At 47.9% G+C, this 25,305-nt stretch overlaps 1 protein-coding gene across 13 annotated transcripts; it reads left to right on the top strand.

Annotated features, from left to right (window-relative positions):
* Positions 1-4,299: 4,299 nt before the first annotated feature.
* Positions 4,300-25,000, top strand: tle2a (TLE family member 2, transcriptional corepressor a). 13 transcript variants are annotated; one of them, XM_081708484.1, is made up of 20 exons: positions 4,301-4,890; positions 10,833-10,996; positions 15,630-15,693; positions 16,520-16,564; positions 17,953-18,015; positions 18,388-18,462; positions 19,153-19,370; positions 19,666-19,711; positions 19,987-20,079; positions 20,773-20,817; positions 20,914-21,075; positions 21,266-21,392; positions 21,784-21,971; positions 22,089-22,168; positions 22,318-22,567; positions 22,780-23,027; positions 23,149-23,296; positions 23,458-23,608; positions 23,726-23,802; positions 24,084-25,000. In XM_081708484.1, exons 1-20 carry the CDS (start codon positions 4,867-4,869, stop codon positions 24,189-24,191), a joined length of 2,376 nt encoding a protein of 791 aa, XP_081564610.1. In that variant the 5' UTR covers positions 4,301-4,866; the 3' UTR covers positions 24,192-25,000. The 13 variants fall into 13 exon arrangements, with proteins under 13 accessions (XP_081564619.1, XP_081564616.1, XP_081564610.1 ...); XM_081708482.1 differs by having other exon boundaries at positions 18,388-18,492; XM_081708487.1 differs by having other exon boundaries at positions 4,302-4,890; positions 18,388-18,429.
* Positions 25,001-25,305: the final 305 nt, after the last annotated feature.

The following is a 25,305-nucleotide window of genomic DNA, read 5'->3' as shown; positions in this document are numbered from 1 at the left end:
TTCAGAGCTAATAAAACAACAAGGCCTTGTGTGCCAGGAGTGTCATAAAAATGGGTTTGCAGGATTAAGCAGATGCACACAGTCCTCAGAATACTATACACAATGCCAAGAGTTAGATGGAGTGGTTAGCATGCCACCGCTGGATTCTGGGGAAGTGGAAACATGTCCTCCGGAGTGATGGCTCTTGCTTCACTATCTGGCTGATGGGCAAACCTGGGTTTGGCAGGTGTCAGAAGAACCATACCTACCAGAATGCATAGTGCCAACAGTAAAGTTTGGTGGTTGGATAGGACAATGGGCTGCAGCTGTTTTTCAGTGTTTGGGCTGACCTTCCTAGTTACACGCACACAAAGACATTTCAGTCAGTGGTGTGTTTCAGCATTTTTTCCTGTTCCTGGATGATTGTGCCCCCGTGCACAAAGCAAGGTGCATAAAGAGCTGGTTTGGTGTGGAGGAACTCCAGTGGCCTGCATGGAGCGCATCCTCATTCAACACCTTTGGGATGAACTGGAACATCGCTTGTGAGTTAGACCTTTGTTTTCAACATCAGAGTCTGAACTCACAAATGTACTTTTTGACTGGGCACAAATTCCCACAGACGCACTTCAAATTCTTGTGGAAAGCCTTTCCAGAAGAATGGAGGCTGTTATAGCTACAAAGGCGGCAAAATTATATTGAGTCAAACATGCAAATAATTGCCATTTCTCCAGTAGATTATCTCGAATACTATGCTACGGTTTTAATGCCCACTAGATGACGTAAGTATTAGATGCACGGCATGCAGTCTAATGGCCTTGCGTGACAGCAGTGTAGACAACCCAGTTAAGAAAACATTTTTGTTTAATGGCTTCTTCTCATCAGCTCAGATTTTACTCAAGCCTTTTTGCTAGAAACATGTTATGGTATTCACTCATGGTATTTATATGGATGTGCAATTCCCGTATCAATAAGAAGACGATTGGTCACACCGATTTCACACAGCGCGGGCGAAAAGGCTTTCGGTATTTTCACGATGCCTCCTGCTGTAGAGGAACGGACCACACCCAAAAGGGACATCAGGTAAACATTACCGGATTTGCAGCAACAACGTTTCTAAGGTCACCTCTGCTACATTCACTAAGCACTAAGTCCACTTTTGCAGTCGGAAACGATTGTGATTGGTCGAATGTTCAGTAGGTAAAATGAAACCTAACATAACTGATCAAGTCGCCCCGAGTGTCACAATCGAATTTAAAAATGACATAGAAACAATCTGGAAGCAACTCAGTAACTCTCCACGACGTGGTTTGCCTTCTACTTGTCCATACTCACGTGCTGGTATTTTTTTCCGGAAGCTAACCTACCGAACCAAAATGGTTAGCGTCATGCGCCCCGTGGCCTGCAATACCATAAATGAACAGTGGGGGGCAATCAAAGCACACATAGGTAACCTGAGTGCTTCGGTTGCCCTATTTAGTTAAAGCGATATGTTGTAGACGCATGATGATGCATGTGTGTCTACTGATTCTAAAGAAAACGTATTACTTTTTGGTTGAATGTCTCTAGAGATTGTATGATGAAGTCATGGTTAAGGAGAATTCACTAGCCTGTTTCTCTTCTGAGTAAGAGCTGTAGGTTATTTCAGGAGTTCATTGATTCCCATAGTGAAAATGATACTGTACTGTGAATTGTATCTTTTACTGGGTTTTTGTGGGAGATATATTTGTGTGAACGTTTGACTGATTAAGTGATCTAGACTTGACTAAGGTAGCTAATGATTGTGAAGTGGAATTCCTGTGTTCCCAGTAACACATGCCTGTGAGTGCAAATGTGTTTGATTGGCTTTGTGTGTGCACACGTGTGTGAGAGAGAGAGTCCGTGTAGGTGTGTGTGTGTGTGTGTACATGTTTGTGTGCGTGTGTGTGTGTGTGCGTGTAGCCACTGATGTGGGTCATTACTCCTTTCCCTGGGGAGAGGAGAGATGTGGGGGGGGGGATGGATAAGGAGGGGGAACGCAGGGTGGAGAATCGAATAACTCAGCCTGCCATCCCTGTGCTGACATGAGATGTGTGTGTGTGTGTGTGTGTGTCTGAGAGAGAGAGAGAGAGAGAGAGAGACAGGGAAAGTGAAGGAATATCAACCAATGGAAAATTTGTTTGTTAGGTTTTTTTTCTGGATATGTGGAGTAAGGAGTTGCCCTCCTGCTCTAACATATATCTGTAGCATCACATAGTTGCATTGTTCTTATTTTAATGTGTTTACTCTTGGTTCAAGGTGGCATGAGAACTGTAATCTGTTTCAAGAATCAGTAATATTATGCGCAAAAGAGAAGCAAATAAAGAAATGAATGGAAATACACCTCATCCCTACATAGTCAACCGGACATTTTGATCAGGAAAACATCATCCTACTTCACTGAGAGGAAACCATGAGAAACCAACTCAGGAGTGATACCAAGGCTACTACGGAAAGCGCAGCCTCAGTCTTATCATCTTCCATGTAGTCTTCTGCAAAGTATCAAAATACAGTTTATTGTTAGACACTAACTGGTATTACGAAAATATTCTATCAAAACATGCAGTGGCGTAGCACATTTAACAGTCATACCACCAGCATTACATCACCCTGCACATGCACTACAATCCTCACACCATTAGCATCTGACACACACCACCCTGCAGCTCTGTAATACACTGGCTTGCTTACGACTGTTAATAAAGACAATCCCAGAAGCGGGAAGGGAAGACCAGCTCCCGGTATTAAAATTCATATGGAAAAACATGGCAATAATCCCCCTCCCTCCTGTAGACTCTTTATTTTGATTTCTTTTTCAACCGCATCCCTCCTTACTGTTCTTTGCTTCGCATTGTTTTCCAAGCCTGACCAACCTTGGGTAGGTTGGGGATTTCACAGCAGGAAAACAGCCCCCCTTGCATCCATCTTTTCGGTTATGGACCCAAATAAAATGGTCTTGCATCTGGAATACCAACACAAATTTTTATTTATTTATTTATTTGGCATGACAACTTAGTCCATGTGTTGCAAAACATGACCAGTGATTGAAAACAGGCAGGCAGCACTTGCATCATTACTTGCCTAATCGAAAGAGGCTGTTCACGCTCTGAAATTTGGGTCTGCTTTTCAAGGATTTCCAAGGTCGATACGTGGCCAGAAGATTTAGTGGAAATAACGCATTTCCATTAAATTTGTTATTTCTAGCTCTTTCTGAGAGGGTAAACGGGTTTACTAGCACATACTACAGAAAATAACATTATCTATATAATCTGATATATATATATAGATATAGATATATATATATCTATATCTATATATATATATATATGTATGTATGTATGTATGTGTGTGTGTGTGTGTGTGTGTGTGTGTGTGTGTATGTGTGTGTGTGTGTGTGTGTGTTCCACCAAAGCTCGTTAATAGTCACGCTGGGCAAGTTAACAAGATCCAAACTGGATATCTTCTACGCAGCATGGTTACTGAATTACGGAATTACTGACGTTTGAATGTAGCTTGATAATGTTACAAAAGAGACAAGGTTAGGAGACGTTTCTGCACATACTGACAACCTACAGCAATCAACTGTTGGCGATATGTAAGACTGTAAAACGAATTAAAACAATAATACAGATAACAATACTTTTCATCACAAAAGCAATTGAATTCAATCTCCGTTCCGTGCAGCGAAAGAGTTAAATGTTTTCTCGGTCGTTTGTGTACGCTTGATTGACGTTTTGGGGGACCATAGTAGTGACGCGGTCCAATCAACTTAAGGTCAGTTTACCCCACGTGGGTATTTTGAACGCTGATTGGGTACTTTATCTAATGTTGATTGTGGCTGGGTCAAACCCCACGTGGAGATTTCATTCAATCATTGAACAATTCAACTGCACCCGATTTTCTATTGAAATTCGACATATACTGTATATACAATTTGAAAATCCAAAGGGGATATGTAACCTACAGAGGGTGATTTAGTTTGTGGTGTAAATGTAATTGATCAACATCGAAAACACGAGGTTTACATCACGAACATTCACACAAAAAGACGAGCCTTTTATTTTGATAACGAGCAAAAATATTTCCAGGGCCTTATTCTGTATCAATTGCTCAACTCTTGCAAAACTGTAATTTTAACGTCGGTTAATAAAGATCAAAGCACTAGCTTGGTTCCCCTAAGACTTTTATTTACAATTGCTAGTGAGAATGAGAAATTAGGCAGACAACCCCCCCCCCCCCCCCCTCAGACGCGCTGCGGGAGGGATTTGTGCGTGTTTCTCACAAGAAAAGAACCCGAATCTCCCATTGAAAAGCTTTGCAGGTTCAGCAAGGAAGGAGAGCGAAACGGGCGAGAAGGCGAGAGTGTTGTGTGAAAGGAGTGGGACTTTGGGGCGAGACAAAAGAGGCTGCGGCTGCGCTGAGTGTCGTGTCGTGTCCGCCTCGGGAGGTAGATAACTAGCTAGCCACCTCTTCTTCTTCTTCTTTTTTTTCCTCTTCTTTTTTTGACGGCGAAATACGGCGCGGTGTGGAGCCGGTGAGACCCGAGCGCCGGTCGTTCCCTTGTTCGAGGTGCGACGCGAGGAAGACTCGAGCCCGAGCGCGCGCATCTTGTGGCCAGATTGTGTTCCTTTTCTGCGGGTCGACGGTAAACAGAACAAAGGGAGTCTCGAGCGAGGAAGGAGCGAGCCGAGGCTAGCTCGAGCCCCTGCCTACCATTGCCGCCACTGAAACAAGGCCAAATGTACTTGTGAGAGCCACAATAGGTTCAAAACTCCGCCGGTCGCACAACAGCCTTAAATACTACTACTACTACTAATAATAATAATAACGCTGGAAGAAGACCGCTGAATCGCAACAAACCGGCATCCAACAATGTTTCCCCAGAATCGACCTTCGGTAAGTTGCGCCACTTCACGAAAAACGTTATTACTGAACTGTGTCCAATTCGCTGGAATCCTTTATTAAAACAGTTTGTGGACACCCTTTGTTTGTTGAACGTGTTAAACATTCCCTTGGATTTTGAAACTAGCTTATGGTAAAAGCACTTGACTAAAGTCAACACTTTGCGCTTAAAATCGGCCTCAAGGTTGTTTTAGAAGTAGCTGTTACCGTTTCGCCAAATTAACCGTTACCAACTTGTTTTATGGTTCAGAATGGGCCAGTCCTCGAGTTGTTGGTGTGGGACGGTGAAGTTGTTTATCTTTGGTGTGGACTGGCTTCATAGAGGTCTGTTAACTTAAATGTACTACATATAATATGCTTTTAAATTGTCCTGGTTGTGCAAGTGTGTTAATCAGTTGTAACAGTGCAGTAGTGGACGAAATTTGATACACTGAAGCCCTGTCCATGCGTGTACAGTAGTGAACTAGACTCATTAATTTAATGAATCATCATGGCTTTAGTAAACCTCAATTTCTAGTTCTGAAATAAACAGCAAAATCTTAAAAAGTATAGACCACTTGGCATTTAAAAACGTTTGCCTTTTGTCTTCCCAAAACAAGACATTGCTCATAAGCTGGTGTAATTTGTAAATATCATGTTCAGTGGAAATAAAATTGTCTGTCTTGTACTTGCAATGTATAAAATTCTTTAGTTTTAGAACAGTTAGAACATATTGTTGATACAGGCAGCTTATTGGGACGCTCCCTGAGATTTCCCCACACGTAACCCACCCTTCCCCCAGTGGCCCTAAGCACCTATCCCTGGAATTCTCTACCGTTCATTTCCTAAGGGATGGAAATGAGATTCCACTAGGGAATGGGGTTGTGTGACGTGAAGGCAGATGCACCAGGGTCTGTGTGTGTGTGTGTGTGCGTGTGCGCGCATGTGCATGCATGTATGCAAGCCCCAGTCAACTCCAGTAAGCCTTCCTACTCTCTCATCATTGGTTTGAAATGGTCGGAGACGTGCACCCGCCTGGCTGGAATTGTTATGATCTTGCTGTGGAATGTGTACCTGTGCTGCACAGAGAGAGAACCTTGGCCCGTGGCCTTCATTCAGACATCACTTATTCAATTCAGTTTAACTTTATCGTCATTGTGCCAGTGCACAGGTGTGAACATATAGTGCAGGAAAAAACGTGTTTCATATCCGGTAGCTTTGATATGTTTAGAAAGGAATGAGCTATCAAGCTTCGATGCTGATTGGGCAGTGGTAGCTCAGAGGTTAAGGTACTTGACTTGTGATTGGATGGTTGATAGTTCAAGCCCCACCACTGCCACTGTCCCTGAGCAAGGCCCTAACCCTCAATTGCTCAAGTTGTACTCAGTCATAATTGTAAGTCACTTTGGATGAAAGCGTCAGCTAAATGCTGTAAATGATTAGGGTCTCTTTCTATGTTTACTAACCTTCGCAGTTATTGTAGACGACGGGGGGGTGACGACTTGTTACAGGTACAGCAGCGCAACCCTTGTTGGGTCAGGAAAAGGGACAGCCACAAAAAACACAATGGGAGTAAGTGACCACTAGATTTAAACTTGATCTTGTGGATGTTTAAATACATTTCTGAAACACATTCAGAGTTGTTGTCAAATGGCTTCTGTGTTTTCATATTCAGGATCTATTTTCTCCCATAGTTACACCCAGCTATTTAGAGTCTTAGAAGATGAACAGTCAGGGATCACATATTTGTCAGGTATGATGACCTACATTTCTTGTAGCTGTCATTTAAGCTAGCTTTCTGTGGCCATGCTCCTAGAAGGCCGACTCCAGAAGAACGTTTAGTTCATAGCCTAATCAAGCATTCCATGTACCGTCACTGCATAACTCGATATACAGAACTCTATAAAGACCTTCTGGCAGAATCGCACATGTCTGTTCCTGAAGGGCTGAAGAGGATCAGAGATGAAGACCAGTAATCTGAACTCATTTAAGATGTCAGTCATCTCTGGTCACTGAAGGGTGGGGGTACTAGTAGCTGGCAGCAGTGGGCAGCTCCCTTCAGTTCTTCTGCATATGAGTTGTTCCTTTTTTTTTGTGATTCAAGGAGCTGCCTCCCCTACCCACATTCCAGCTTTATCTGCTTGGGGGGGGGTTCAGCCTAGATGACACACTCAGCCTAGATCAGAAACCGAGAATGCATTCCACCACCAGCGGCTCACCAGGGATCTCCTGTGGCTCAGTGGGTGAGCTGGTACGACAGTGCCTCCTGCGTCATTTCAGCCCGTGCTCAAAGTTTCCCACATTCCCGACGGCTCCTGTCACTCAGGCCCTGGAAGGCTGCTTGGGCAGCTCATCCGTGCCCGCTGTGGCGCACGTGCTCTGGATCCAGAGCATTGCATGGCGCGATTGGGTCCTGGGCAGCGCCGGGTCTGAGGAAGTGTGATGCAGCTGCTTAAAATCCCCATAACAGAAAGACAAACGGGCTCGTGGTTACCTAATAAAGGAAAGCACCTACAGCAATTAATGCATCTGACAAGGCAGCCGTCCGGCACCGCTAATGCAGCCTGACAGCAGTGAAAATTTGCATAACGAGCTTGTGGAGACGGGAGAGAAACGATGTGTGGCACTAATGAAACAGGTGCCAGTCCCACCTCCCAAAACACACACACACTCACTCACACCAGGCCCCTCTAAGTTTTCTGGGCCATACCTTGGAGCTCAGAACTGCTGGGATCAGTAAAATCGGGCTGTGCTCAGGTCAGATTCCTGGGGCGGTGCTTTTAATATGCAAATAACCGGTGGTTGTTGACACTTTATTTGAATGGCTCGTTGAGTCCTAAACTTCAAAGGCTTTACGCAGGGTCGCCACGCTGCACACGCATCTGCGCTTGTCATGCTTTGTGCTGTGTTTGTGTATCACACCTCCAGGATAAAGGATGGAGGTATTCTCTCTCTCTCTCTCTCTCTCTCTCTCTCTCTCTCTCTCTCTCTCTCTCTCTCTCTCTCTCTCTCTCTCTCTCTCTCAAAGGAAAGCTGTTGTGCTACCCTATGCTCCGTGCTCAGAGGTGCAACTCGTTCGGCTGGCTGGATGTTAACTCTAACTGTTTTTTTTTCCTGGGAAAGTGTGATTATAATTAGCGCGCTCACTCAAGCCACAGAGGCAGCGCCTGTCGGGGCTCCCACGGAAGCTCAAGTAACCAACGATGTCAGCAGACGCATGTGAAAGTCTCTTTATTAGTTTGATGCACGTTCACCTTTTCCAGCGCACCCCATCTTTGTGTCATGTTTACAGATAAGTTCGAACCTTCTAGTTAGTGTTGGAGGGCCCAGTCATCTCCAGCAATTTGTGTGGGAGACAGAAACATCTTCCTCAAAGGGGAGATAAACATGGTGGCAGATGTTGGCATGCCTGGCCACAGAGGCCACGATTCTCAGGGTGTGCCAGCATGGCAGTCATGTGTGTCTCCCCGTCAGACCTCTGACAAAATGAAAGCAACTGTTGTTTCAGACCCCAAGGGGATAAGAGCAGGGGTCTTGGGGCAGTGCGGGCGGGCTTCTGAGCCGGAGCGTCAGCTGTAAGATGTGTAAGAGCAAGCACTCGCATGCTTTTACTCCTTTTCAGTTTGTTTGTAAAATGGTAGACAGAAGTATTTGAAAGGTCTTCACTGTATGATGTGAAAAAAAACAAAACAGAAAAAAAACAGTGTTTACAGAGAACTATGCTTTGAAACATCCTGCGATTATTTTTAAAAATTATTTATTTATTTTCTCCCCATTTTTTCTTTGCAAAATACACTGGGATATATTTACATTTGTGTATAAAAATAGCCAAATGCTAGCTGTAGAGTACCTGCCCTACACTACTACAGTCTTCCTTTACTAAAGGATCAAGTAAAGACATAATTTTGGACACCATTTCCCTTTAAAGATCTCTGGTGCTGAATTTAGCACCAGTTTAAATTATTACCAACCCTGGATGCCTTTTTGGAACTTCCTGCACTGATTCAGGGTCACGTTAAAACTGCAGCAGTTTAATGAGACCAGGAGACAAAGGCCATTGCAGGTCTGACGCTGCTGCTTGGTCCCCCTCTGGCTCTTGGCAGGTTGCTGGAGGGACCAGACAGGATGATGTTACTGAAGATGTGCCAGCAGGTCCCCTGGACACAACAGATATGGTGAATCCGTGCAAACATGGACCCAAAATGGCTGCCGCACCCTAGCCAAAGAAACAGAACTTGAACCAAAATGGTTTTGTTATGGCATGGCAGCGGCAGGCCTCAGCACTTCTCGTATTGGGGTCTGTCTTCATGAAGCTTCATGAAGTCTGTTCACTGGCACTTCATTTGCCAGCCCTTTAGTAAAAGGGCCTTACTTCCTTTTCCGGAAGTGTCTTTGCACCTGTGCATAGAGGCACACAATGGGAGGTGAATATCAGAACAGAGGCGGCGGGGGTTGGGAGATAAAGAGAAGGAACAGAACAGAGCCAAGTGCCATCCTCCCTCCCTTCCTGTCTTTCTTTCTCCTCCTCCCCCCCCACTCCATTGGCCTTCCTCCTCTTGTTCCTCGAGCTCCTTTCTTTAGCATGGGAGGAGTAATTGATGTGTGTGCGTGCTCCCTGCTAGGTCGGAGCAGCGTGAGCACAGGCATGGGGGCGGCGGATTGAATTGCAGTGTTGCAGAGAGGAGCTCGTTACGGGCACTCTAACAATGCGCCAACCCTCTCCTGAGCCCCTGGCCAAGGGGCTCCCCTCACCCCACCTCATCCCACCCAGCCCCCCGAAAGTCCTGTCCCCGGCCCCCACCGCGCGTCAACTAACACTCTGGCACCTTTCTCAGGGCAAGCCTCGAATGTCCTTTGCCACCGTGCTTGCGTCAGATCTCACGCACAGAGTTCGCAGGGCAATGACTGATGTGCACACTGCGAGCTCGGCTCGCCTTCTGGGTTCTGAGCGTCGAACGGCAGCGATTATGCGGCGCCAAATGGCGGCGGTGCTCACGACCGTCGCCCGACGGGCGCTTCGCTCGCCCGCACCCCTCCGGCCGCTTCTCCCTCTCTCTCGCTCTCTCTCCACGGGCTCATTAAAAGGAGGGGGGAATAAAAACCCCCCCAAAACAAATCTGTTTGTGTGAGCAAAACGCTGAGCAGCAGCGTGTGGAGGCTGGCGAGAGGACCTCTGCTGGGAGTCTGCGGAGGCAGACGCGCCGCCAGGCCTTCCAGGTCCACGGATGGGCTTTGTCTGCCTGTCTGTATGCGTTTGCCTGAGGCCAGGGGCCTAATTGCCCCGGCTGGCAGGGAGAAGCCTGCTAGTAGGTGCAGCACCCTGACAAAGTCAGTCTTTCTTGCGTCCCATTCTAATCCATGCTTAATTTTAAGCAAATGTTTTTTAAGCAAATGTCTCTTCCCTTGCTCCTGAGCATGCGCACACACCGTCACATACATGCATGCGTGCGTGCACACACACACACAAGCACACATCTGTCTCTAATGCATTATCCCTTAACAATGGTCACTGTGTCAGACCCCCCCCCCCATCATTACAGCTCTTGGTGGGGAGCTTGTCTTTCATCTGTGTCCTTCAGTTTTGCCTTGTACACAATGTCTGTGAGTGTGTATACATCTCTCTCTCTCTCTCTCTCACTCACACACACACACACACACACACACACGCCCTTCCCAACCGAAAGGACACTACATTGCGCTTTCAAAAATGTTGATTTTGTGAAGTAGTCCCACTCTGCGTTGTTTGCTCTATTGCTAGGACGCAGTCCTGAGGTTCGTGCGGTAACGTGGTAACTGAACATACCCCGAGCTCGCGTTACTAATGGAGGGGGAAGTCCTAGCCTTGTGCCTCTCGGACGCCGAGGTTTTAACTACGTCTGGCTGCAAATAGACTCGCCCTGTGCTCAACGTCACAGCCACGCCCTCTCTGACGCCGACCTGTCCTGTTTTTCTGGCAGGCACCCCTTCAGCCACCCCCTGGGTCCTCGGCGGCGGCGGCGGCGGCGGCTGCAGCCGCGGCCGCAGCAGCGACAGGCACGGCCCAGTCTCTGAAGCTCACCTACCCCGAGACCCTGGACCGCATCAAGGAGGAGTTTCAGTTCCTGCAGACCCAGTACCACAGGTGAGACGCCACCTTGTGGACGCTTCCCATCAGTCTCGCGCGCCGAAGCGGTAACAACAACAGCGATTCACTCACTGTTTTAGCATTAGTGTGTAACAGAGCTGCTGTGTAGAACACCTCTCCACAATAGCCATAAACACTTCAGACTGTAACCATAGCAACGGTCGGGTTTTAATCACTTCCGAGGCTAATGCTCCTTCATGAAGAAAGATCCCTATTCTGCTTTAATATGTGGGGGTTTTTTTTAGTGTATGTGTGTCCAAAGAAAACCAGAGCTCTTGCCATAACATTATCTGCAGGGAAAATATTTGTCTAGAAAAAAAGTCTCTGTTCGTGTTGAGAAAAATGGCGTCAGAGGCGGATTCACTATGACCTCATCTTTGGGAGCCTTACAGAGTCTGACTGATCTCTTGATTAGAGAGAGGTTATATATCTAACTTGGAAAAGGGGCTGTACCTGAGTATCTCAGTTTTAAGTCTAATTTGTTGTATTTAATAAGTATTAATATTTGTTGGATATTTTTTGTTGAGAAAAGGCATGTTTCCGTCAGTATCACAAAGCCTTAAGAATTGCTGAAATTGATCGAACTCTAGCCTGGGACTGCTTTGGTTGGAAGATCTGCGCAGAACACACACACCAACCACTGCTCTCTCTTAAATACACACACACACACTCGCGCACACACACCCCTCAACACCCCTGCTCTCTCTTAATTTCTCACACACACACAGAGACACACACACACACACACACACACACACACACAGAGAGACACCCCAACACCCCAGCTCTCTCTTAAATTCACATACAGACACACACCCATCCCTTTGATTCTGGGGCATTTGTGAGAGGTGTTTGATGTACACTCTGAATCCCAGGAATGTGGCCTGAGTAGGCATGGCTGCCTGGCATATCTGGGACTCTGCTAGTGTCCCCCTCCTCCCCTCAGTATCCCAACGCGTGCTTGTTCTCTCTCTCTCTCTCTCTCTCGTTCTCTCTCTCTCTCTCTCTCTCTCTCTCTCTCTCTCTCTCCTTCTTTCTGTTTTTCCGCTTCCTCTTTCTTGGCACATCTTCACACGATTGTCACTCTGGGTCTCCGAGGCGTGATGGCCAGATCCTCCACACTCCCATTGTGGGGCCCCATTCAAGTGCTCAGCCCAATCAAATCCAAGCATCCCTATCCAAACAGCAGCGCAGCCGTGCTAATGCCTGCTGATTTTGCGCATATTTCATTGACGCTGGTGTTGGCTGTGTTTGCTCTGCTACACACACACACACACGTACGCACATGCATAAACCCAGCCAGAGTGTTTTGTGTTTTGTTTTTTGTTTTGTTTTGTTTTTTTAATCCATCAAACAAATATCAAATGAATTTTCTCTCTCTGTTGCATTTTACCAAACATTTGAATCGGACCACTGTTGCACATTTGCATTGTTATCCTGATGTAAAATGTCTTTTGATCTTTACATGTGACAAACACAGGAAAACGGAGCAGCCACTAATGACATGCAAAGCTACAGCAGTGGACGTGCAGTAATGTTCAGATCTTCAGAACTGCTGAAGTTGTTGGCTTTGGGGTACCACATTGATGCCACGCTTTGTTTGAAAGTTGTTACAGAAGTGGCATGAGGTTGGTGTTTCCCTGCCAGGACTGAAAGGTGGCGTGCGAGGTGTCGTGGGGTCTTTTTGCGAAATTTCCACTTTCCCGTGGGTCAGGCGAGCAGATTCCCAATGGCATACTCCGGGCTCTCTCTTCCAGCTCCAGTGCCAGGTTGCATTGTCTCGCTCATAATCAAGGCCCCCTGGGGACTTAGCCATGTCCTAGGGAAACATGCCCGCCCACACACACACACACACACACACACACACACACACACACACACACACACACTGGCAGAGACAGATCGTGGCTATACATAGCGTGGCTTAGATTTTAATTTTAGCTCTGTTGATTGAAGCTGCCGTCTGATTCTTGGATTAGGGGATGGGAAAGAGAGGGAGGTAAAGTGAGGTGAGCTGAAGGGCTCTGGGATGTGTGTGTGTGTGTGTGTGTGTGTGTGTGTAAGGGCTTTATAAGAAAAGACACTAAAGGGACCTGCTCCCCTCTGTGACTGAACAGAAGAAACATGGACCAGACTAACCAGGCTAGAGCCTGAAAAACACAGGAAAAAAAGTGGTTTTGCTTGGCATGTTTTTTACGTGTGTGTGTGCGCGTGCACATGTTTCTATGAGGTCTTCTAAATGGCAAGGAGGGAGAGACTGCAGACAGGAGGCTCTCATTAACGTAATGATCCTCATTCGGCCCATCCCTGCGTGGGCACACACACACACACACACACACAAAGCAGGACCACTTTAAGAATGCTGCACATGTCCATAGGCTACCACTGTGCAAGGGTTATGGGCTGGCGGCTAGCACAGTATGCGCTGTGAGTGTATATGTGGCACAGGCTCTGCTGTGGGAGTGTGTGCGCATTTGGAACATGTGTTAGCCATGTTTTTGTGGAATATTTTTTGTGTGTGTGCACGTACATGTGCAAGCGTAGATTGATTTGTGCTGCTGTAGGCTCAGACTTGGTTTGGGGGGCATTTGTGCCTCTAGGAAAAGTATGTACATGAAGCCAATTTATTTCTGAGCATAATGGGCCATTTTAGTAGCGTGTGTTCATCTTCTCCATGAGGGTGTATGAGAGCGAGGGGAATACTTGTCCTGAGAAGGTCTAATGTCTGATGAGACTGTCGGCGCCTGCAGAGATGTAAAGCATGGCATGAGAGGGCTTGGAGCGAAGCGTTTGATTGGTCTGATCTCCCCAGCACAACCTGGGGAAACTGTTTGTTTTCTCGGGCATTTTAATTGAGATGCTATTAATGATCGGCGCTGGCTTTTTCATTTCGCTGAGTGTGTGTGGTAATTGGGGGCGGTGTGTGTGTGTGTGTGTCTGTGTGTGTGTGTGTGTGTGTGTTGGGTAACTACTCTGCTGACAGAGCTGTCGTGGTGCTGGCAGGTTGCGGATTTGTTCTAGCGATCATCTTATCTGCTGTCAGTGCAAGGGAGAGATTGGAAAAGTTCCCCTCGTTCTCTCACTGTCTCTGTGTGTGTGTGTGTGTGTGTGTGTGTGTCTCTCTCTCTCTCTCGCTTGCACTCCTTTCTTTCTCTCCCTCTTTCTGCTGAGACTCAGACTAATTATCATATGCAGTCATTTCTACACAAAATACTATGAGCCTCTAGCCCCCCCCACATGATTCTACACCCCTTTTCACGCTCTCCAACTCTGATAATAGCATGCATGTGAAGGCAGATCCTTTACTAAAATAAATAAATTTTTTGTGTATATCTGTGTGCGATTATCTCTCTCTCTATCTATCTCTCTATCTATCTCTCTATCTATACCTTAGACTCTCTCCGCCCCTCCCCAGTGGGCCCGCAGGGTCTTCTCCTCCTGTCTCTCTCCACACACACAAGCCCCAGTGTCTTCGTGTCCCTGCCCTGCTGTCCATCTGAGGACATGTTTTACCCCCTTTTTAGGACCCCCCGAGACTCTGCCCTCCTGCGGCCTGTCTGCTAGATTTAACGTCGTCCGTAAATTTGCCTCCCGATTCTTGATCCCGGGTGTGGGCCGCGCTTGCCCGTCATTACAGGCAGATTTCAGAGGTGTGTGTGTGTGTGTGTGTCCCGATGCCTGCACTGCAGCGCCGAGGCCGACTAACTCAGAGTGACGGAGGGAGAGAGAGAGAAGGAGGGAGAGAGAGAGAAGGAGGGAGAGAGAGCAGGGGGGTGGAGGGAGGAATAAATAAGGAAAGGTTGTCTATGTGAATGTGCTCCCATAGATTTATCCGTTCCTCTGCAATCCAGCAACGGGGGTGACTTCTGCAGCAAAGCAATTCCACAGTAATAAAATCTATCAGGCGAATTTAACTGCCCCCCACCCCCAACCCCACAGCCCACCCCCTACTCCTCCCCCACCCCCCAGTAAATCCCCCCACCTCCACCCCCCCTTGCTGGAGGTGATAAATGAGTCAATTATCGGCAGCAGCACAGCCCCACCGACCGTGAGCGGATGTGCCGTTATTACCTGTTGCAGTGCACTAATGTCGCAGTATTAATCATATTCTAATTTTCCCAGGCCCCTTCGCACTCGGCACACATAAATCTACACCTTGCAAACAAGTCAGCTGTGCTGGAGAGCAGCTAACGTACAGCAACGGAGATCATGTCTGCCTCTGTCTGTCTGTCCATCCCTGCCTGTCTGCCTGTCTGCCTGTCTGCCTGTCTGTCTGTCTGATTGCGAAGGCATTGCTGTAGAGGAACTGGATGAGATGTCACCCAGGGAAGGAATTGCTGTGTGATGGGGTGTTAAGGTCATGTGGTTTGTCAAACTTTTGGTTGAATGTCTTTTTAATTTTCTCCCCTTCTCAGGATTATTGTGGTCGCAGGGGTCATGGGTCGTAGATACACTGGACACCAAATAGAACTCAAGTGTGATGGGTTGGACCACTTTACTTGAAGCAAATTAAACTGATAAATAATGAGTGGCGTGTCTAGTCCATATCAACACGGTCTGCACGCTGAGAGTTTGGTTTCCCTGGCCTTTCCTTCGACCTTCAAATGACCCTTTTGTCTCCTCCCTACAGCCTAAAGCTGGAGTGTGAAAAACTGGCCACAGAGAAGACAGAAATCCAGAGGCACTACGTGATGGTGAGACAGACACGCTCACGTATGCTCACACATGAATCTCTCGAAGACAGTCTTGTACGTTTTCCCCCCAGATCAGTGTGGACCATCTCCTCTGTCAGACCCACTGGTTTGGGTGAGGGTTTTTGTACTTTGTGTGTGTGTGTATTGTTTACAGGTATGTTCTCAATCATGTAGCTTAGTAGTAACCCTGACCAGCTCTGTGTGTGCGCTCACACTCTCTCTCTTGCTCCCGTGCTCCCTCTATTTATTTATTTTTTAAACATTTTTTTAGTTTTTGTTTTTTTTTTGTATATTTTTTTTGGCTCATAATTTTGAGTCCGAGAGTCGCCTAGCAACTGTGGGTTCTTGGCAAGGCTGCGGAATACAACGGGCAGCTGTCAGGGCAGCTTCTTTTATTGCATGTGCTCTTTTCTCTCTCTTCCTCTCATTCTCCCTCCTTCTTTCTCACACACACACACACACACACACACACACACACACACACACACACACACACACTTTCTCTCTGCCTCTCTCATTTTTCCCTGTGCACTCTGCCAGGTCAGTATTTTGCATCCAGCTGACCCAGCTGGTGGGGATTCTGAGAATCCCGCCCAGTTCTGACTAGTGCCAGTACCTCAGACCCACGTCCAGCAAGCCCCGAGCGTCCAGGCTCGCTTGGCCCGCGGGCCGCGGGCAGAACCATTTGGACAGGCAGCCTCTTCCAGCAGCTTCGCGAAGGCACAAACACCCAGAGTCTCGCTGCCACCAGTGTGTTGTGCTGCCAGTGTGCTGCCGTGAGCTGGAGCTGATATCTCATGACATTCTGTTCTCCTTTGCTTTTCAGTACTATGAAATGTCCTATGGCCTCAACATCGAGATGCACAAACAGGTGAGGGCAAACTCCCAAAGCCAATAAGACAAAGAGCGTTGTACTCTGCTGTCCTGAATGTCTGTGCCGTGAAGGTGATGGCGGCCCTTCAGGCTGGTCAGTTGAGCGCTCCCTGCCTCCCTGCTCTGTGCAGTGCAGCTTTCCTGTCTCTTGGTTAAAATATTTGAGTTCTGTGTGCAGTGGATCAGTCAGGGTGGAATCTGAGCTCCAATAAGGAAAAAATCTGACTGCAGAGTATGTGCACTCAAAGAGTATAAAGGAGGGTGTGTGTGTGTGCGCGCTCGCGCTCTCTCTCTCTCTTTCTCTTTGTCTTCTCTCATAATGCATCTGTATTTCCTAACCTGCCTTGCCTTTTCCTACTAGCACCAACTGCTCTTCGAATTTCACTATAAATCAGGTCACTGCTCTCTCTCTGTGTCTCTCTCTGTCTGTCACTCATTCTGTGACTCTCTCTCTCCTCTCTGCTGTTCATTTGCCCTGCTCTCCCACATGCCTCGTGAATTCCCTCTGCTAATAAAACCATCACACGCTTCCTCCTCCTCCTCATGCTGCTGTCTCTCCCCCTCCTTCCTCTGTATCCTGCTCCTCTCGTTTCTACCCTGCGCCTTCCCATTCCACTGTCTCCTGCCCCCTCCCCCTTCCCCCTTTCCCCAAGATGTCATTTGCTAGTTGCCATTTTCTAACAAGAAATCATTTGTTCCCGTGGGAACAGTGATGAAGGATGGAGGAATGGAGGGGTGGAGGCGAGCAGAGAGGTGGGGGTCTGTTTCCTGTCTCCTGAGGATGGAGAAAGACGGAGAGCGAGAAAAAATGAGCAGGGATACTTCATGCTGACAGTAATTCACTTGCAGGAAAATTTTGTATTACTGTACCGTGCGTGCGCGTGCGTGCGCGTGTGTGTGTGTGTGTGTGTGTGTGTGTGTGTGTGTGTGTGTGTGTGGGCATATTGTTACAAATCCCTAGCTGGTAGTAAGACAAACAGCCCCGGGTCTTTACAGTGACGTAGAGGGAATGGTGCATGCGTGGAGAGTATCGTCAGCGCTAGTATTCCTTGCCTCCTTCCATCAAGACCGACAAGCTACCACTCACCGCTGCTCCGCCAGGCCACTGCTGGCTGCTCGGTTCGCGCGTAGAGTGGTGGCGAGGGCAAGCGTCCTCGGCCCGTGTGCTCTGCCTCGCGGGGAGGAGGGAGCCCACCGCTGCTGGGGGCAGCACAGCAGACACCAAGCATGAATATTTTACACTCCTCTCTTCACCGTGCAGCTATTAGCATTGGCCAGATGTGGAGGGTTGAAATATTTACTGTGTGTGTGTGCGTAAATGTAGCAGGTCACACTTTTGATTGACAGACCATCTCCCTCCCTTGTTCTGTCCCTCTCTCCCTCCAGACAGAGATTGCTAAGCGGCTGAATGTGATCTGTGCCCAGCTCATCCCATTCCTCTCACAGGAGGTAAAACAAAAGAGCACTGCACACACTCTTACAAATGACACTGAGTCATGGTGTGTGTCTTTCAAACACTCACCATTTCTTTCTCCCTCTCTTACACGCACGCTGTTTTTCTTTTTCCTGTTGGCCTCCTCCAAAAAAAAGCTCTGATTACTTTTACCTTAACAAAGAGGTGACCATCACCCTGTTTTGTCTCCCTTGTGATGTACACAGTGTAATATTGCGATAAGGCTTCTGACAAGTAGTGTGTTGTGCCGAGGCTTCTGCATGCAGGTCTGCTGTACTCCTGAGCCTCTCTGCGTGGGTTCCATGTATGCTTCTTTTGTTGGTTTGGTTTTGTTTGTTTACTGTTTGTTTTCTGACTTGTGTCCACAGCACCAGCAGCAGGTGGTCCAGGCTATGGAACGCGCCAAACAGGTGACTATGGGGGAGTTGAATGCATCGATAGGGGTACGTGGACTCCCCCCTCTGCCACCCACAGTGTGTACTTCCATCTTTTCATCCCCCTTTTAAAATTTTTTTTTTTTATTTTTGTTTTTCTTTTTTTTTGTTGCTGTTTTCGTTTTGTTGTCATCGTAATCTGAATACGAGTTGTGGATTAGCAGTCAGATTAGGACGGCTGGCGGATCAGATTGAGGCGGATGTGAATGGAGTGTTGGGATTATGGTGGTGTGGGAGCGCAGGCTCCTGGTGGGGAGTAAATCCGCATCCTCCGGCATAGGGCGTGCCCTGAGAGGGTGTTGGGAGGGCTCAGCTTCATGGGAGGGTTAGAAAGGATCCAGGGCCACAACTGCTATGGCTGAAAGAATTTAGTAAAAAAATCTGCCTTTTCTGTGGTTTGACTTTTAGATGCGTATTGAGTGATTGCTTCTGCTGGTCAATCAGACTTTTGTTCGGTTACGTTAAAGCCATTTGTTGTGGTACTATTTTTAAAAGTAGAGCGCGCGCGTGTGTGTGTGTGGGGGGGGGCTGTGTGTGTGTAATGTAGATCAGCACCGGTGCTGTTCCTTTGGCTCTACCCACCATGGATGCACCTCCCTCTCTACCAACCACAGGTGCTCAAATATACACCCTCTCAACTAGGTTTCCCTCTCTTTCTCTTTCTTTCTCTTTCTCTCTCTCTCTCTCTTTCCACTCCAGCAACAGCTCCAGGCACAGCACCTCGCCCAGCATGCCGCGCAGGGTCTGCCCATGGGCCCACACCCGTCGGGCCTGCCCCACCCGGGCTTGGCCCTGGGTGGGAGTTCGGGTCTCCTGGCTCTCTCCGGGGCGCTAGGGGCCCAGCTGGCCGCCAAGGACGAGAGGGCCCACCTGGAAGCTGTTGCAGCAGCGGCCGCCGCCGCTGACCACCACCGAGGTAGGAGCAGCCTCCATCCGCGCCCACCTGCAGCTCCCTGACATTTCAGTCGCCTCGCCTGCCTGATCTCCCTTTAATTACCTTACTGAGCTTATTTGCGGGGTTTTGTGCTTCTGAAATGCTCCATGCTTTCTCCGTTGGCTGTATAAGGTGAAGGTGTGGTGTGACTGGTGATCTTGGTGGGTGGCGTGCTGATGTTTGATTAGGCACAATGTGTCGACTGTCACAATACTCTGGAGTTGATGGTCACTGGGCAGGTTGTCATGACATGTTTGTTTGTTTTGATTGGCTGCGGGGCTACGCGGGCTGGCCATGTTCCACCCAGACCGTGAGGCCGGACCAGTAAGTAGAGTTTCATCTTCTCTCCTCTTTTTAAAAATTACTCTTTTGTTCTGTTCTTTCCTTTTCCTGCTCTCTGTCTCCTGCTTCTTTCATCCTACCTTTGCGCTCCCTTTCCCGCTCCTCCGGATCTCTCCCATCTTCCCCTTCTTTCACCCCAGCTCCCTTACAGCAGGCAGCCATGCATTAGGCTGCTTTATTGCCTCTGGGTTCAGCAGTTATAGAGCTGATTAGATTTATCCTTCTCCCCCTGCATTCATTCTCTCTCTCTCTCTCAGAGCTCCTTATCAAATGGAGACAAGGGCAGGTCCTCCGACTACCTCAGCAATGGCAAAAAAAGAAAAGCAGATGAGAAGGAGTTCACAGACTATGTGAGTGCTGCTCTGCATGTATGTGTTGTAGGGTGTGTGTTTCAAATAAAGCGTGCCCTGTCCACGTCGCACTCTGCCTCCGGTCGGTCCGTCTGTCTACTTGTTTCTCAAGCTGTGTTCATAAAACTATAACATGACAACCTTAATCGCTTGATTCGAATGACCTTGACCTATATTTCAAGGTCATGTGACAGTGGAAAATATCATATTGCTGTGTCCTTAAGTATTAAAACTTTGGTACATGTGTACATGAAGATATCCATAACTACAAAAAACAGGCAGCACAAAAAGTTTGAAATTAGATCAGGTTTATGAACTTCCAGCATTGCAAATGTCATATTTACTCTTTGTCCGATGGGAGGAGGGGGAGGAGTTTTTCTCTCTCATTTCATTTGATGCCACACACTTGCCAAAAGCAACATTTAAAAAAAAAAAACTTGCCACACACAAAAATGGTTTTACTGTAGTGAATCATTTCCAGGGCTGTGCACTCAGTGTGTTTACTTCACTGTGCTTTCTGTCAGCCTTCTCTGATCCATCACTGATCACTGTTCTCCAGCGTTGGAAGATTCAGCTTCCCTGATGAGATGACGCATGACTGTTTGTACTGAAAGTGAATAACATGTTCAGCATCTCAGACTAAACTGGACTTCTTTTTCTTCTTTTTTTTTTTTCTTCCCCATTTTCCATCAGGGCAGCGATGCAGACAAGAGCGACGACAACTTGGTGGTGGATGAGGTGAGCGCGGCTGTGGCTGTTGTTCGTGTTGAACTGGGCTCGGAAGGGGCCGCAGCCGGTGCGGAAGCGTGACGCGTGTGTGCTCCCTCCCCGCAGGACCCCTCGTCTCCGCGGAGCGTGCACTCCTACTCGTCCAGGGAGAACGGCCTGGACAAGCTCCCGCCTTCTCGCAAGGAGCCCCTGCCCCAGGCGAGCCCCACCTCCCTGGCCTCCTCCAGCAGCACGGCCTCCCCCTCCCGCAGCAAAGAGCCCCCTTCGGTACCCCCCCCCACACACACACACACGCACACACACACACACACACACACACACACACACACGCAGAGCCAGGCACGCATCAAACAATTGTTCTTGCGCAACCATTGCGTAAATGCCACGCCCACCCTTTCAGCACTTCCTCCTCCCCCTCATCGTCATACCAGTTGCATACACCTCTCTGCCTTCTTAGAGAGAGAAGTCCAGCACTCCAGTCCTGAAGCCAGGCACCCCCATGTCCCAAGACTCCTCTACGCCAGGCCCCAGCGGACCACCCCAGTTCCGCCCCGTCCCAGGCAAACCCGGAGTAGACCCCCTCGGTAAGTCCCGGGGCCTTGTAGTGTAGCTGATCTTGAGGGAGCTAAATGCTTGTGTCTAAACGAGGTCTTCATTAGTGGAGCTGCTGGCTGTGCTAAGGGCAGCCAGCAGAGGGCAGTAGTATTCTTCAGTGTCATTTTATGTTCTTTTCAGTGGCTGTTGCTTGTTTGCAGTAGAGTTACGTGACTTGTAGTCTGATGGTTAAAGCATTAGGTTAATTGTTGCAGGACTTCAGTTCTTCTTCTTGGTTATTTAAAAACTGATAAGCTACTGTAAATAAAATTGCGTGAGGCAAGCTAATCCAGTTCTAAATCATGCCAAATATCACGTAATATTCAAATGACCGCAGCAAGACTTTCCTGCTGACAACCCACTGTGTCCCCCCCCATCCAGCTCTGGGTCTGAGGAACCCACTGGCGGTGCAGGGCACATACCCGCCCGGGCCGTTTAGCCTGCCGCCACCGGGGGTTAACGGCGAGCTGGCGGGCGCTGCAGGTTACGGTGCCGCCAGCCTGCACCTCGTCTCCCAGCAGATGAACGGCTCAGCCGCCGCCGCGGCAGGATACGGACGCTCACCGGTGGTCAGACCTCACTTTTATTTGTTTTTGTATTAGATTCGCTCATGAAAGCACTCTGGGTAATGTAGTTTAATTATTCTTTGAGATCTGGGGCACATTTTCCTGTTTTTCCTGCGGTAGGTGGGTTATGAGTCACCCCACCCCCACATGAGGGTCCCTGGATTGCCTGCCAGCCTCCAGGCAGCCGCCTCAGGAAAGCCGTGCGTGTGCCGCCTCGCCTTGTTTTTTAATCTCTTCCCGACTCTGCCTCTCCTTGTCCCTCTTTTGTCCCCTGCAGACACCATAAACCAGCGTGATGTCACCTCAAACTCCTCGATCATTTCTCCCTTCCCTCTCTCCCCCTCTCCAGGGCCTACTCGTTCCACGTGAGTGCGGATGGGCAGATGCAGCCGGTGCCCTTCCCCCCCGATGCCCTCCTGGGCCCTGGCATCCCGCGCCACGCCCGCCAGATCCACACCCTCAGCCACGGGGAGGTGGTGTGCGCCGTCACCATCAGCACCTCCACACGGCACGTCTACACCGGGGGCAAAGGATGCGTCAAAGTCTGGGACATCAGCCAGCCGGGCAGCAAGAGTCCCATGGCCCAACTCGACTGCCTGGTGAGATCACCACCACACCCTCACTCTCTTCAGATGCGAAAAAATGGTGGAAACTTAACTAGCTGCCACTGAGTACAGCAGTTGTATTCAACGTATAATCAATAAATGTTTAATGCACGATATGTATATTAAGCAGCTATTGTGTAAGTCAGACTAATGATGGCAGCATGTATCATTTTCATTCATACTTTCCTGTCTGTTTATCCAATCAGAACAGGGACAACTATATACGCTCATGCAAGCTCCTTCCGGATGGGCGGACCTTGATAGTGGGAGGTGAAGCCAGCACTCTGTCCATCTGGGACTTGGCCACACCCACCCCCCGCATTAAGGCGGAGCTGACGTCCTCTGCTCCAGCATGTTACGCGCTGGCCATCAGTCCAGACAACAAGGTCTGCTTCTCCTGCTGCAGTGACGGCAACATCGTCGTCTGGGACCTGCACAACCAGACGCTCGTCAGGTAGCCACGCACACCAGCTACACGAACAAAATGGCAGAGAGTCTAGCTTGTCATTTGGAGCCTCATAATGGTGTCATTTGTGTTGATTAAGTGTATTGTCCTTCGGTCTCCTGCTGCACAGGCAGTTTCAGGGCCACACAGACGGAGCCAGCTGTATCGACATCTCCAACGACGGCACCAAGCTCTGGACGGGGGGACTGGACAACACGGTGCGCTGCTGGGACCTGAGAGAGGGCAGACAGCTCCAGCAACACGACTTCACCTCCCAGGTACTGGAGCACCGGAGAGTCGCGGAGAACAGTGTCCCCTACGCTGGAAGGGCGGTTCTCGCAGACACACACTCAACCACTGTAATTTCATTTGTGAAATTTCTCAAAAGGGAGTAGATGGATGCGTTTACATTCACAAGGTTGTTTGTGTGTGTGTGTAGATCTTCTCCCTGGGCTACTGTCCTACGGGAGAGTGGCTTGCCGTGGGCATGGAGAGCAGTAATGTTGAAGTGCTGCATGTCTCCAAACCAGACAAGTACCAGCTGCACCTCCACGAGAGCTGCGTGCTCTCACTCAAGTTTGCCTACTGCGGTACGAGTCTTTATTCATGCAACACTCGTGTACTCTACTAATGTAAAGTAAAACTTGATACAGAAAACAAATATTTTTCGGTCTAAGCCTCGTTAGCTTTTTTCCACTCATCTACAGGTAAATGGTTTGTAAGTACTGGAAAAGATAATCTACTGAATGCATGGAGAACTCCATACGGCTCCAGCATATTCCAGGTACCGCGCTGTTTCTGCTGAGATATGCAAGCAATTAATGATCAATTTCATTACAGAGTTAAAAAATAGGCGTTGTACAGTGTTCAGTACTGTTCTTACTATACAAATCTATATGTAGATTTACATAATTTGAGTTTATCATATACAATATCAGTGAGTTTATATGTTCTACACCTACCTATAAGGAAAATAAAATGGTTCCGCAGTTCAATTTTTTAGTATTAGACATGGTGTAACCGTAAACTCGCCGTTCCTTAAGTTTTTTTCATTTTCTTTTCCAGTCAAAGGAGTCCTCATCAGTCCTCAGCTGTGATATCTCCCCTGATGACCAGTTCATTGTAACCGGCTCAGGAGACAAGAAGGCCACTGTGTATGAAGTCATCTACTAAAATGAAAACAAAACGGACGTCCCCTCAGCCAGAGACGTGCTGCGCGGATGGGAGAGCAGAAAACCCGGCTCTGACTTGGATTTGGCCGGTGACTTGCGGGACAGAGAGTGTGGGATGTGGACTTGGAGGAAGCGCGTGCGTTTGCTGGTGGAGCTCCAGAAGTGCACTGACCCTGTTGTTTTTTAATGCTGTGAGAGAGCTGGTAGTCTAGCTTCAGAGACGTGGGATCCCTCCAAAGACATCTCCTTGCCTTTTTTGTTTTTCCCTTTTGTTCTTTTTTTTAAACAAGATGAAACCTCTGTAGTGAATGAAATAGCAAAGAGAATTTTATTTTATTTTATTTTTATTTTTTTTAGCCTTGGGGAAGAAAAAAATTACATTTCCAGGTGGAAATGAACAGTGGAGAAGCACCGGTTTGTTTGAGAGGTTGCTGGGCAACGGACGGACTAGGCCGCGGCCCATATGTCTCTGCCCTTTTCATCCAGCCTGTGCCCAGAGTCTCGGGACTGGCCTCATCTCAGGCGGCAGTGTTGCTGCACGCGCTCAGTGCTGCGAGCCAATCCCAACAGCTCAGCAACAGTATGATGGTATAATGACAAGACGGCAGCAACACAGACTAGGCTAATGAGTCATGGGTTTTGTATTTTACGATTTCAGGGAAATGGCTGTATCCACACTCCACATTAACGTGTTTTCTCATGTATACTGTATGTCTGGTCGCAATGAAAGGTATTTTGATTTTTGCTGGATACTTGGTATGTATGAACTGTAAATAAAGCTCATTAAAAGCCAAACGGTTGTTAAATTGGTCTAAACTTGCATGGTAATTTGTTTATTGGCAGATCTTGAAATTTAATACTTGTAGTTATTAGTTTAATATGAATTTGCTACCATATGGTATTCTGTCATATGAAGTAATCTATACTGTGCACATTTTTAGTTTAGTAGTTGGTCTTATTGTACAATATTTGAAGTTGGAAATGTGAACGTGTATTAGTCAATCACACTATTCTGTTTTACAATATAGTCCTTCTCAGATGAAAAATTCTAGTGTACAAAATAGCTACATGTTAACGGCAAAGATATACAATGACTATAATAATTGTCCTATTTC

Source organism: Electrophorus electricus, chromosome 26 (assembly GCF_041902795.1).
Source record: "Electrophorus electricus isolate QZ-2024a chromosome 26, ASM4190279v1, whole genome shotgun sequence".
In the NCBI taxonomy this organism is placed as follows: Eukaryota; Metazoa; Chordata; class Actinopteri; order Gymnotiformes; family Gymnotidae; genus Electrophorus; species Electrophorus electricus.
The sequence above is the reverse complement of the archived record's forward strand: the minus strand, read 5'-3'. Positions and strand labels throughout refer to the sequence as shown.